The sequence below is a fragment of the Bombina bombina genome, chromosome 1 (genome assembly GCF_027579735.1).
Source record: "Bombina bombina isolate aBomBom1 chromosome 1, aBomBom1.pri, whole genome shotgun sequence".
In the NCBI taxonomy this organism is placed as follows: Eukaryota; Metazoa; Chordata; class Amphibia; order Anura; family Bombinatoridae; genus Bombina; species Bombina bombina.
In genome coordinates this window covers 264,993,935-265,007,204 of record NC_069499.1, presented here as the reverse complement: position 1 = coordinate 265,007,204, position 13,270 = coordinate 264,993,935, and the positions used below count along the sequence as shown (strand labels likewise).

The following is a 13,270-nucleotide window of genomic DNA, read 5'->3' as shown; positions in this document are numbered from 1 at the left end:
TATATTCAAATATACAGGGAGTGCAGAATTATTAGGCAAATGAGTATTTTGACCACATCATCCTCTTTATGCATGTTGTCTTACTCCAAGCTGTATAGGCTCGAAAGCCTACTACCAATTAAGCATATTAGGTGATGTGCATCTCTGTAATGAGAAGGGGTGTGGTCTAATGACATCAACACCCTATATCAGGTGTGCATAATTATTAGGCAACTTCCTTTCCTTTGGCAAAATGGGTCAAAAGAAGGACTTGACAGGCTCAGAAAAGTCAAAAATAGTGAGATATCTTGCAGAGGGATGCAGCACTCTTAAAATTGCAAAGCTTCTGAAGCGTGATCATCGAACAATCAAGCGTTTCATTCAAAATAGTCAACAGGGTCGCAAGAAGCGTGTGGAAAAACCAAGGCGCAAAATAACTGCCCATGAACTGAGAAAAGTCAAGCGTGCAGCTGCCAAGATGCCACTTGCCACCAGTTTGGCCATATTTCAGAGCTGCAACATCACTGGAGTGCCCAAAAGCACAAGGTGTGCAATACTCAGAGACATGGCCAAGGTAAGAAAGGCTGAAAGACGACCACCACTGAACAAGACACACAAGCTGAAACGTCAAGACTGGGCCAAGAAATATCTCAAGACTGATTTTTCTAAGGTTTTATGGACTGATGAAATGAGAGTGAGTCTTGATGGGCCAGATGGATGGGCCCGTGGCTGGATTGGTAAAGGGCAGAGAGCTCCAGTCCGACTCAGACGCCAGCAAGGTGGAGGTGGAGTACTGGTTTGGGCTGGTATCATCAAAGATGAGCTTGTGGGGCCTTTTCGGGTTGAGGATGGAGTCAAGCTCAACTCCCAGTCCTACTGCCAGTTTCTGGAAGACACCTTCTTCAAGCAGTGGTAAAGGAAGAAGTCTGCATCCTTCAAGAAAAACATGATTTTCATGCAGGACAATGCTCCATCACGTGCGTTCAAGTACTCCACAGCGTGGCTGGCAAGAAAGGGTATAAAAGAAGAAAATCTAATGACATGGCCTCCTTGTTCACCTGATCTGAACCCCATTGAGAACCTGTGGTCCATCATCAAATGTGAGATTTACAAGGAGGGAAATCAGTACACCTCTCTGAACAGTGTCTGGGAGGCTGTGGTTGCTGCTGCACGCAATGTTGATGGTGAACAGATCAAAACACTGACAGAATCCATGGATGGCAGGCTTTTGAGTGTCCTTGCAAAGAAAGGTGGCTATATTGGTCACTGATTTGTTTTTGTTTTGTTTTTGAATGTCAGAAATGTATATTTGTGAATGTTGAGATGTTATATTGGTTTCACTGGTAAAAATAAATAATTGAAATGGGTATATATTTGTTTTTTGTTAAGTTGCCTAATAATTATGCACAGTAATAGTCACCTGCACACACAGATATCCCCCTAAAATAGCTATAACTAAAACAAACTAAAAACTACTTCCAAAACTATTCAGCTTTGATATTAATGAGTTTTTTGGGTTCATTGAGAACATGGTTGTTGTTCAATAAAAAAATTAATCCTCAAAAATACAACTTGCCTAATAATTATGCACTCCCTGTATACACTTGTTTGTTCAGTATATCTAGATCTATGAGATTATAGCATATTATTTTATTTCACTCATGTTTCTCGGTTGGCCAATCTATTTGTTTTAACTAACAGTTATTTAGACTGCATCTTTTTATTCAAACTTTTATATTTGACTGTATGTATTTATATTTTCTCAAATAAACAGAATTCATTGATTCCAATTACATAGTAAGACCATCTTTCCTTATCGGGTAATTAAGCAGTAGCGCTTAAGAGTCTTATCCTTTCCCAGCATCTACCTACATTTGAAGTTTTTGAGATTACTTCTTTTAGACTCCCTAGCTTTTACCCCCACAGCGCATAGTTTATTAACCCAACACACCACCGTGGCTAACTGAGGCCAGGCCAGAAGAGCATTGTAGTTCGCTCTCAGCTCTAGAATGTTTATAGGAAGAGTAGACTCTGACTGAGTCTAAACTCCCTGAGCCTTTAGGGAGCCCCATACTGCTTTCCACCCCAGAAGGCTGGCGTCTGTTGTCACAATCATCCAAGCTGGTCTATGAAAGCAGGTTCCTTGGGACAGATGATCCAGAGACAACCACCATTGAAGAGAATCCCTTGTCTCCTGCTCCAGAGTTATTCGAGGAGACCGCATAATCTCCATTCCATTGTCTGAGCATGCTCAACTGCAGAGGTCTGAGGTGGAACCGAGCAAACGGGATGATGTCCATTGCCGCTACCATCACTGACGGCCGGGGAGTAGACTGAAGGACTAGGCAAGTATCAATAATCTTTGATTTCCTGACTTCTGTCAGAAAAATCTTCATAGACCAAGAGTCTATTATGGTTCCCAAGAAAATTACCCTTATGTCTGGAACTAAGGAACTCTTTCCCAAATTTACTTTCCACCCGTGAGTTCTCAGGAAAGATAACACCATGTTGGTGTGGAATCTTGCTTGTTGAAAGGTTGGCGTCTGGATTAGAATGTCAACCTTTCTGTTTGTTTCTCTTATCTTGAGAAAGAAGATGACCCTTACCTCCCCTGATATCAGAGATAATATCCGTTAGGCCAGGTCCAAACATGGTCTTCCCCTTGTAAGGAATAGCCAGAAGCTTAGACTTGGAAGAGACATCCACAGACCAAGGTTTCAACCATAAAGCTCTGCGGGCAAGAATAGAGAAACCTGAAATCTTAGCTCCCAATTTAATAATTTGAAGGGAAGCATCTGTAATAAAGGCATTGGCAAGCTTCAGAGCCTTTATCCTGTCCTGGTTCTCTTCCAAGGAAGTCTCAGTCCTGAGAGACTCAGACAGAGCATCAACCCAATAGGCCGCCGTGCTAGTGACGGTAGCAATGCACGTAGCTGGTTGCCATTGCAGACCCTGGTGAACATAAATATTCTTAAGTAGACCCTCTAACTTCTTATCCATAGGGTCCTTGAAAGCACAACTATCCTCTATGGGAATAGTAGTTCTCTTGGCTAAGGTGGAAACGACCCCTTCCACCTTAGGAACTGTTTGCCAAGCCTCCTTAAAAGAGTCAGCTATGGGAAACATATTCTTGAAAATAGGAGAGGGAGAAAAGGGAATGCCTGGTCTCTCCCATTCCTTAGTAATAATCTCCGAAGCTCTCTTTGGAACTGGAAATACGTCTGAGTAAGAAGGAACCTCAAAGTATCTGTCCAATTTACTAGACTTCTCAGGGATAACCACAACAGTGGAGTCACAGTCATCCAAAGTAGCCAAAACCTCCCTAAGCAATAAGCGGAGGTGTTATAGTTTAAACCTAAAAGTTACAACTTCCGAATCCATCAGAGGCAAAGCACTTTCTGAATCTGATATTTCCCCCTCAGATGCTACAGCAGTACTCTTGGGAGGGTACCTCTGAAATGGCAACAAGTGCATCAGAACTTACCGAATGCCTGATTTTCCTCTTGCGTTTGCCTTGCAACATTGGAAAAGCAGACAATGCGTCAGAAATTGAAGAAGACATGAGGGAAGCTATTTCTTTTAAAGTAACTCCAGCAGGAGCTAGAGCAGAAGTGCAGGGTACTGCTTGAGCGGGCGGTAAATCTTGGGATGCTTGGGGAGAAAGCTACGGTATTCTCTGAACCACGTCATTAGACTCTTGGACAGCATCCGCCTTTGAAAAGTTTTGCTCAGAAATTTTTTTATCTCTATAACTTAAAGTCCTCTCAATACATGAGGGACAGAAAGGGATTGGTGGTTCCACATTTACATCAAAACACAAAGAACAAGTAACACTTTGCAAGTCTGCTTGGTCCATAATGAATCAGAATTATATGATTAAGCAATAAAAACTTTAATTAGACACAAAAATGTTTAACTGCAAAAAAACGTTACTGGCCCTTTAAATTTAAAAGAGCAACTTTTTTACTGCATGTGTAAAAAACGTACCCAAAGGCCTTAAACGAAATAAAAAAAGACACCCCTAAACCTCAGCAGCCTTGCTGAGGTGCCTACCTGACTGCAAGACCGGAGACCTCTTCCTCTCTACTGGCAAACAATCCGGACACGACTCAGCTGCCCTCCAGGCCTAGAAATGCCTGATCACTAAGAAAAACATGCGTTTCTAGGCATTCTTCAGATAGAAGCGCAGTGATAATCCCTAAGATCCGTCCATTGTGGGCGTGGCCAACGGTAAACACAGTCTCCCGGTCGTTATTTCATGTTAAAAATAACGCCATGATAGTAGAACCACCAGAGCCCTAAAAAGCTTGTCTCCCAGCCCCAGTGCCTGCTAAACGCTGTCCAATTCTCTTAGATACTGAGAGTTTACATTGTCCCACAATAAAGTGCCTGATCCTAAGCCCTTTATGCAGAGTAATTAGAAAGTAGTAAAGTGCTCTTTTTTCCTCTGTGTGCCCCAGGAGAAAAAAACATAGCACTTACCTCATATGTCTGCCTGACAGCAAAGGCAGTTCACCAGGTTTGAGGGGTCCTATCCCCCACATCGACTTGTGAAGATAAAGAAATTCCTGAATACATTTTCTTCAGGTTTTCAGGGTTAGGGCAGCAGAATAAATATAGGAGGCGCAGTGAGAATTATGTCCAACAAGTTCCCATTGCTCTAAAGCCACCAATGCTCTACTGAAGAGACTGATATGGACTACGGCTACACCCCAGGACAAAGCAGCACAATCTTGTACTACTTTAAAAATAATAAACTCTGACCTGCTGACCAGGAGGAGAATATCCCATTAGTAATTAAGATGATCCGTGGACTCATCGTGTCTTAAAAAAGAAAGAGGGATTGTAACACTGAATTCCATAATTTGTATATTAAACACATAGATAAAGCACTATGTATAAAGGCTGAGAACCCCCAACTATGTAGTACCTATACAAGCAAAGTACTAGGGATATTTACTGGGCTGGGTTTAGTGTCCCTCCACTGTATATTACCAGCTTGCCGAAGCCTTTCTCCCTCACAGAATGCTGATCCAGTAGAGAGCCCATCAAGTGCAAGTAAATATACTTCAGAGGATACTTGCGGATATACCAGCAACCCTTCAGGTGGAGGCAAAGAGACAGGATCCCGGCAACGCCTGAGGGCAATTATGGATTTAACCGTGAGAGTACTGATATGCCATAACTGAGGTATATTCCTTTACCCCTACTTCATTCAGAATCTTGGAGAAAGTATCCTGAAGTCTTCACTGAGTGAAGATGGAAGAGGGGTACTGGGTCTCAAAGTCAGGTCTGTGCTCCCAATAAATAATTAAATAGAAAATAAAATCTTGCATGCAGTGCACTTCTCTGAACCTCTCTCCTCAGTGGCCAAGAACAGAGTGGGGAGATGAGGTGGGAGGGATTAAAGCTCTTGTGAGGGTTCTTAACCTTCTCCTAGTGGCAGGAAATATATCCCACATGTTATAGACACCCATAAACTCTCCTCATCTTAAGAAAGAAAAGTGCTAAACATAAACAGAAAATTAATAGAAATACAAGATATGGGTATCACTACAAAACACTTCTATCACTTTTAATTACAAATATAATTCTCACCATGCTGAATAACAAGGCTTTTGGATTAGTGCGTTGGTGCTAAGAGGTTATGCTCTTAGCAAACATTTCTTGTACCCATTGTGACTGGTTGTTGCAGCAGAATTGAGCTCACCACAGTACAGCCAAGTACATTCTGGAAATGGATCAAGCTCTTTCAGGATCATGAAATGGATCCAAAATATTTGGTAACACGTGGAACCTGGGTACTAACATTACTGGCTACCACTGGCTGACATTGCCTTTAATGTAAATGTGATGTTTTTGAGTTCTCTAAAACCCGAATTTTTCATACCTTGCTCTAAATTCACAGCATATTGATGACTAATCTGGCTTCCTCCAATCTTTGCGTACCCCTTTGTCGTCCAGCCGGTGGGGCAAGCAATGATTGGAGGAACCTGGATTCGTCATCAATATGCGAAATACAGGAGGAGATGTAGATGGAGTATCGGCGGTATGTTTGCCGTAACAAAATGGTAAGTATTTAAAAAAAAAAGCGTCATTGTAAAGTTTAATGACTTAAAGTGCCCCTGTTTTTAAAATTATTATTAAAAACTGGGCTTTAAATCATTAAACTTTACAATCACTTTAAGGTTTCCCATGTAAGTGATGCTTTTGACTCTCAGCTGTAAAACTGGTGATTTAAATTTGAAGGATTTGAGTTTACTCTGCTACACTAAAACTAAACATATATTTAAAAGCCGACACATACTGTTTGTAATAGAATTTTATTGTAAATTGTATTTCTTCATTCATGCACTTACAACAAATTTCACTACATTTTTACTATTACGGGGGTAAAAAAGTTTTTTTTTTATCAGTAATACCTTTGTTACTGTTTTTGGTCTCTTGACTCTATGAGGCTGTTGACCCTACAAATAAATAAATGTTTATCTGCTGCACCAACTTTACACATAAACAGTTAGGTTTATCTTTCATTTTGTTAAATTTGTTTCTATATCTATTGGTTTCAAATAAATGAAGTACACAGAGCAATAAAAAAAGCACTCTATTCATAACATATCCAATGGCCATTCTCTCATCACCAGTGAGAAGAAAATTATTATATGCTCTTAACTACTGTAAATGAAGTGATCTTTATAAAGATGAGCAGAGATATTACCAATAAGCAATTAGAGCATCGACCACTTAATATGAAAACAGTTACTTTGCTGGCAGCACACCAGAGTGCTCAGCGAACAAGGCTCAATGTTTTAAGACGAGACAACACTGTTTTCCTGGCAGTAATAATGACAAATAGCAGAAGCAATGTTAGTTGTGGGTATATTGTAGGCTCTCAAAGGAATTATATCAAACAACCTATTTATCAGAGAAATCATTGTCAGAAAAAAAAAGTTGCTACAAAACTTACCTGTTCCAATAACTCCAGAACTGGTCTTGTAGATATGTACGGTGACTGCTTTCATCTCCAAAGGAGGCTTTGCTCTCAATCCAGTGAATTACATGTCCATCAACAGCTGTAAGGCAAAGCATCAACCTTACCTATGTTACCATTTCGGATCATGCACAACATATAACCCCTAGCCACAGTAAGCACTAGTAACTATTTTATTAAGGTATCATTGTTACTTGCAAGTAACCCTATCATCCACCGTTCATCTCCATCAACTTTAAATTGGACTTTCCCTCCCGCAAAAAATAAACTGCAATAGCAAATAGATCCCTCCTAAACAATTTCACTGCCTAATAAACTTCAACATTCCAACTCCACTTGCAAGTCTAGACCTTCTATGAGACGATTAAAATCAATCCACTGGACACCTTAGAAACTCTACTATCTAAGATCCACAACACAGACCTTTGGGAACTAAGATTATAGCGCTGCGGAATCTGTTGGCGCTCTATAAATAACCGATAATAATAACAATAAGATACCCCCTATACAACCCTCCAACAAATATAATCCTCCACCACAAATAAAAATTAAAAAGGGGTTATTCTCCTACTTTAATCCACATTTCAGCATGGAATATTTTCAGGCTCTTACAGTTACAGGAAAAGGGTCCTTTGTGCTCCTCTTTTTGAAGTTGATCTATTATTATTATTATTATCAGGTATTTGTAGAGCGCCAACAGGTTCCGCAGCGCTATGAACATGGGTGGTATATAAAAAATGATTACAGGGATCAAAGGGGTGAAGGGTCCTGCCGAGAGTTGCACTGTTGTAGTCGGCTCTTATGAAGGTGGACTACAAACAGCTGGGCTCATAGGCTTACATGCTATGGGGCTGAAGGGGATAGCAGTGGAGATAGGAAGGTTTGTGTAGGTTGTAAGCGTCCCTGAAAAGTAGAGTCTTCAGGGAGCACTTGAAGCTTTTAAAACTAGGGGAGATTCTTGTGGAGCGAGGCAGAGAGTTCCATAAGATGGGAGCCAGTCTTGAGAAATCTTGTAGACTGGAATGTGAGGAGGTAACAAGAGAGGAGGAGAGTAGGAGATCATGAGCGGAGCGAAAAGGGTAGGAGGGAGAGTATCTGGAGACAAGGTCTGAGATGTAGGGGGGAGCAATGCAATTGAGGGCTTTGTGTGTCAGAGTGAGAATTTTGTGTTTAATCCTCGAGGCAAGAGGAAGCCAGTGAAGGGATTGGCAGAGAGGTGCAGCAGATGAAGAGTGACGTGCAAGGAAGATGAACCTGGCTAGGCCTAATACTATGGTCCCTCTTTTTATTTTTTAAAACAGTTAATCAAATTGTGGTGAGAGGGTTCACTGCCAGAAATGAGCAGCTTTGTTACTCTTCTCATGATTGAGTGACCAATCAGTTGCAGTGGGTAAGGTTGTATTTATGGTTTATTACTGCAATGGGGATCATAAGATACTACTAAAATTAATACAAAGGATAATTTATGTTTTATTATCTTCAGTGATTTTTCACTTGTTTTGTGATTGCATGTCGGAATTTAAAATTAGACTTCATAGTAATAGTGACAGAAAACAACAGCAGCATGATTATGATACTATCATAATCATAGCTGCTACCATGGTAATTCTCAATATATCTTGTGCAAACTGCATATGATAGTAAAAAGGGTGTTGCACAGTGGATACTATATGTGTTGCATATTACTATATGATGACAATTCTATTCACAAAATAAACTCAGGAGAAGCTAAAATTACAATTGAAACTTACCAACTGGTACTTCCAAAATAAAGTCAGGAGTCTTATCGTAACCTTTGACACGCAGTTGATCTTCATCTGCAGAGTAAAGAAATACATGGGATGCCATCATTGCAAGCAGAGATTATCACACAGTACTTTAAACCATGCAAACAATTCATTAACATTGTGTGCCAGTGAATGCACACTAAATGTCAGATGGTGTGAAATACCACAATGGATTTCTAGGATGTCTGTGTGACTATCAGTACTAACTCTTGGGATGCTAGTTAATTTGCTTTATTTATAAAGAGCCAATGTATTTGGCAGTGCATAGTAATTTACAAAACATACACCTTGAAAACAAAAGAACACAAATTAACATTCTAATTTCCGATACAAGTGTGTGTGTGTGGGGTGGGGGGTATAAACACAAAATGCACAGAGATTGCTTGGCTGAAGGAAGTCTGATGGCAAGCAAACTGGAATTAAAATTATTATAGGACTAAGAGAAGAGTAAGAAATGAGTCTTGGTTAAGTAATTAGATACTTAAACATAAATACATGGATACACTATGTTATAACAAGGAAATTGACAGGATTTTGAACTGCAGATTAATTTAATATTTGTTGAGGAAGTCAGGGACAGAGTGGCAGATATGAACAAATTGTTGTTTTTGTTGTGTCTGTAGTTGGGAAAGGTTGCAGAACATAAACAGGCGGTTGTGGAAGAAATCAGCACACATTGGGACATTGAGGATATTTGGGACATCTGCGTATATTTGGCTAACCATCTCTTACCGTAGAATGCCCTTGCAGTATCTAATCCTTGGTACTTTAAATAGGTAAAAATAGGACATTAAAGGGAGAGTAAATGGGGAAAACGTTACATAATTCTGCACTATGTGCAGAATCATGTAACATGATGATAGCCTTATGATTTATTTTTACTTGTTAAAGGACGACTAAACACAAATTGTAAACTACATGATTTTGAACCTTCATATCTAATAATTGTGCAATGAAAACTGCAGCTTTTATTTTGTCAAATGAGTATATTGTTTTATGATTATTCATTTCACTGATTTCCCTGTCCCCCAGAACAAACAAATCCTTCTTGCTAACCAATCACAAACTAATATTCAGATATAGCACAAACTCTGTTGTAGACGAGGGGTGAGTACCGGTACACAGTCAAAGACTATAGGTCATGCAGTAAAACAAGCTAAATGCTGCTGCCCAAATACCCGGAGTGCCATAGCAAGTGGCGGATCAGGCCAAGAGGTAACAAGTGGTAGTAAAAAAAACATAATTTATGCTTACCTGATAAAATTATTTCTCTTGTGGTGTATCCAGTCCACGGATCATCCATTACTTGTGGAATATTCTCCTTCCCAACAGGAAGTTGCAAGAGGATCACCCACAGCAGAGCTGTCTATATAGCTCCTCCCCTAACTGCCATATCCAGTCATTCGACCGAAGACAAGCAAGAGAATGGAGAAACCATAGGGTGCAGTGGTGACTGTAGTTTAAAGTTAAAAAATACCTGCCTTAAAATGACAGGGCGGGCCGTGGACTGGATACACCACAAGAGAAATAAATTTATCAGGTAAGCATAAATTATGTTTTCTCTTGTAAGGTGTATCCAGTCCACGGATAATCCATTACTTGTGGGATACCAATACCAAAGCTAAAGTACACGGATGAAGGGAGGGACAAGGCAGGTACTTAAACGGAAGGTACCACTGCCTGTAAAAACCTTTCTCCCAAAAATAGCCTCTTAAGAAGCAAAAGTATCAAATTTATAGAATTTTGAAAAGGTATGAAGCAAAGACCAAGTCGCCGCCTTGCAAATCTGTTCAACAGAAGCCTCATTTTTAAAGGCCCATGTGGAAGCCACAGCTCTAGTAGAATGAGCTGCAATCCTTTCAGGAGGCTGCTGGCCAGCAGTCTCATAAGCTAAGCGGATTATGCTTCTTAGCCAAAAAGAAAGAGAAGTTGCCGAAGCCTTTTGGCCTCTCCTCTGTCCAGAGTAGACAACAAACAAAGCAGATGTTTGACGAAAATCTTTAGTAGCTTGTAAATAATACTTTAAAGCACGAACCACGTCAAGATTGTGTAATAGACGTTCCTTCTTTGAAGAAGGATTAGGACACAATGACGGAACAACAATCTCATGATTGATATTCTTATTAGATACCACCTTAGGTAAAAACCCAGGTTTGGTACGCAAAACTACCTTATCTGCATGGAAGATCAGATAAGGGGAATCACATTGTAAGGCAGATAACTCGGAAACTCTACAAGCCGAGGAAATAGCTACCAAAAACAGAACTTTCCAAGATAAAAGTTTGATATCTATGGAATGAAGAGGTTCAAACGGAACCCCATGAAGAACTTTAAGAGCCAAATTTAAACTCCATGGAGGAGCAACAGGTTTAAACACAGGCTTGATTCTAACTAAAGCCTGACAAAATGCCTGAACGTCTGGAACATCCGCCAGACGCTTGTGCAAAAGAATAGACAGAGCAGAAATCTGTCCCTTTAAGGAACTAGCTGACAATCCTTTTTCCAATCCTTCTTGGAGAAAAGATAATATCCTGGGAATCCTGACTTTACTCCATGAGTAACGATTGGATTCACACCAATAAAGATATTTACGCCATATCTTATGATAGATTTTCCTGGTGACAGGCTTTCGTGCCTGAATTAAGGTATCAATGACTGACTCGGAGAAGCCACGCTTTGATAAAATCAAGCGTTCAATCTCCAGACAGTCAGTCTCAGAGAAATTAGATTTGGATGGTTGAAAGGACCCTGAAGTAGAAGGTCCTGTCTCAGCGGCAGAGTCCATGGTGGAAAGGATGACATGTCCACCAGATCTGCATACCAAGTCCTGCGTGGCCACGCAGGCGCTATCAAGATCACTGATGCTCTCTCCTGCTTGATTTTGGCAATCAGATGAGGGAGCAGAGGAAACGGTGGAAACACATAAGCCAGGTTGAAAGACCAAGGTGCTGCTAGAGCATCTATCAGCGTTGCCTTGGGATCCCTGGACCTGGATCCGTAACAAGGAAGTATGGCGTTCTGGCGAGACGCCATGAGATCCAGTTCTGGTTTGCCCCAATGATGAATCAATTGTGCAAACACCTCCGGATGGAGTTCCCACTCCCCCGGATGAAAAGTCTGACGACTTAGAAAATCTGCCTCCCAGTTCTCCACACCTGGGATATGGATAGCTGATAGGTGGCAAGAGTGAATCTCTGTCCAGCGAATTATCTTTGAGACTTCTAACATCGCTAGGGAACTCCTTGTTCCCCCTTGATGGTTGATGTAAGCCACAGTCGTGATGTTGTCCGACTGAAATCTGATGAACCTCATTGTCGCTAGCTGAGGCCAAGCCTGAAGAGCATTGAATATCGCTCTTAGTTCCAGAATGTTTATCGGAAGGGGTGTCTCCTCCTGAGTCCACGATCCCTGAGCCTTCAGGGAGTTCCAGACTGCCCCCCAGCCTAGAAGGCTGGAATCTGTCGTTACAATTGTCCAATCTGGCCTGCGAAAGGTCATACCTTTGGACAGATGGACCCAAGATAGCAACCAGAGAAGAGAATCCCTGGTCTCTTGATCCAGATTTAGTAGAGGGGACAAATCGGTGTAATCCCCATTCCACTGACTGAGCATGCAAAGTTGCAGCGGTCTGAGATGTAGGCGTGCAAACGGCACTATGTCCATTGCCGCTACCATTAAGCCGATTACTTCCATACACTGAGCCACCGAAGGGCGAGAAGTGGAATAAAGAACACGGCAGGAATTTAGAAGTTTTGATAACCTGGACTCTGTCAGGTAAATCCTCATTTCTACAGAATCTATTAGAGTTCCCAGAAAGGAGACTCCTGGGAAAACCGATGATGATCTTTGTGTATCGGAATGTGAAGATAAGCATCCTTTAAATCCACTGTAGTCATGTATTGTCCCTCCTGGATCATAGGTAGGATGGTACGAATAGTCTCCATCTTTAATGATGGGACTCTGAGGAATTTGTTTAAGATCTTGAGATCTAAACTTGGTCTGAAGGTTCCCTCTTTTTTGGGAACCACAAACAGATTTGAGTAAAATCCCTGTCCCTGTTCCTCCTTTGGAACTGGATGGATCACTCCCATAACTAGGAGGTCTTGAACACAGTGTAAGAATGCCTCTCTCTTTATCTGGCTTGCAGATAATTGTGAAAGGTGAAATCTCCCTTTTGGAGGAGAAGCTCTGAAGTCCAGAAGATATCCCTGGGATACAATTTCCAACGCCCAGGGATCCTGGACATCTCTTGCCCACGCCTGGGCGAAAAGCGAAAGTCTGCCCCCTACTAGATCCGTTACCGGGTAGGGGGCCGATCCTTCATGCTGTCTTAGAGGCAGCAGCAGGCTTTTTGGCCTGCTTACCCTTGTTCCAGGTCTGGTTAGGTCTCAAGAATTCTTAGCAGTTAGTTTAGTCAAATGAACAATGGCATCAGAAACAAAAGAATTGTCTAGCTTAAGTGCTCTAAGCTTGTCAAGTATGTCATCCAATGGAGTCTCTACCTGTAAAGCCT

General features: G+C 41.1%; 1 protein-coding gene across 6 annotated transcripts in view; it reads right to left on the bottom strand.

The window, feature by feature from the left end:
• Window positions 1–13,270, bottom strand: part of CDIN1 (CDAN1 interacting nuclease 1) — a 644,910-nt gene that overhangs the window by 331,024 nt on the left and 300,616 nt on the right. For all 6 annotated transcript variants that reach the window (XM_053697949.1, XM_053697953.1, XM_053697951.1 and 3 more), the window contains 2 exons: window positions 8,722–8,787; window positions 6,947–7,052 (listed from right to left, as the gene is read on the bottom strand). In XM_053697949.1, coding sequence (XP_053553924.1) covers window positions 6,947–7,052; window positions 8,722–8,787 — 172 coding nt within the window. The remainder of the gene's footprint in view (window positions 1–6,946; window positions 7,053–8,721; window positions 8,788–13,270) is intronic.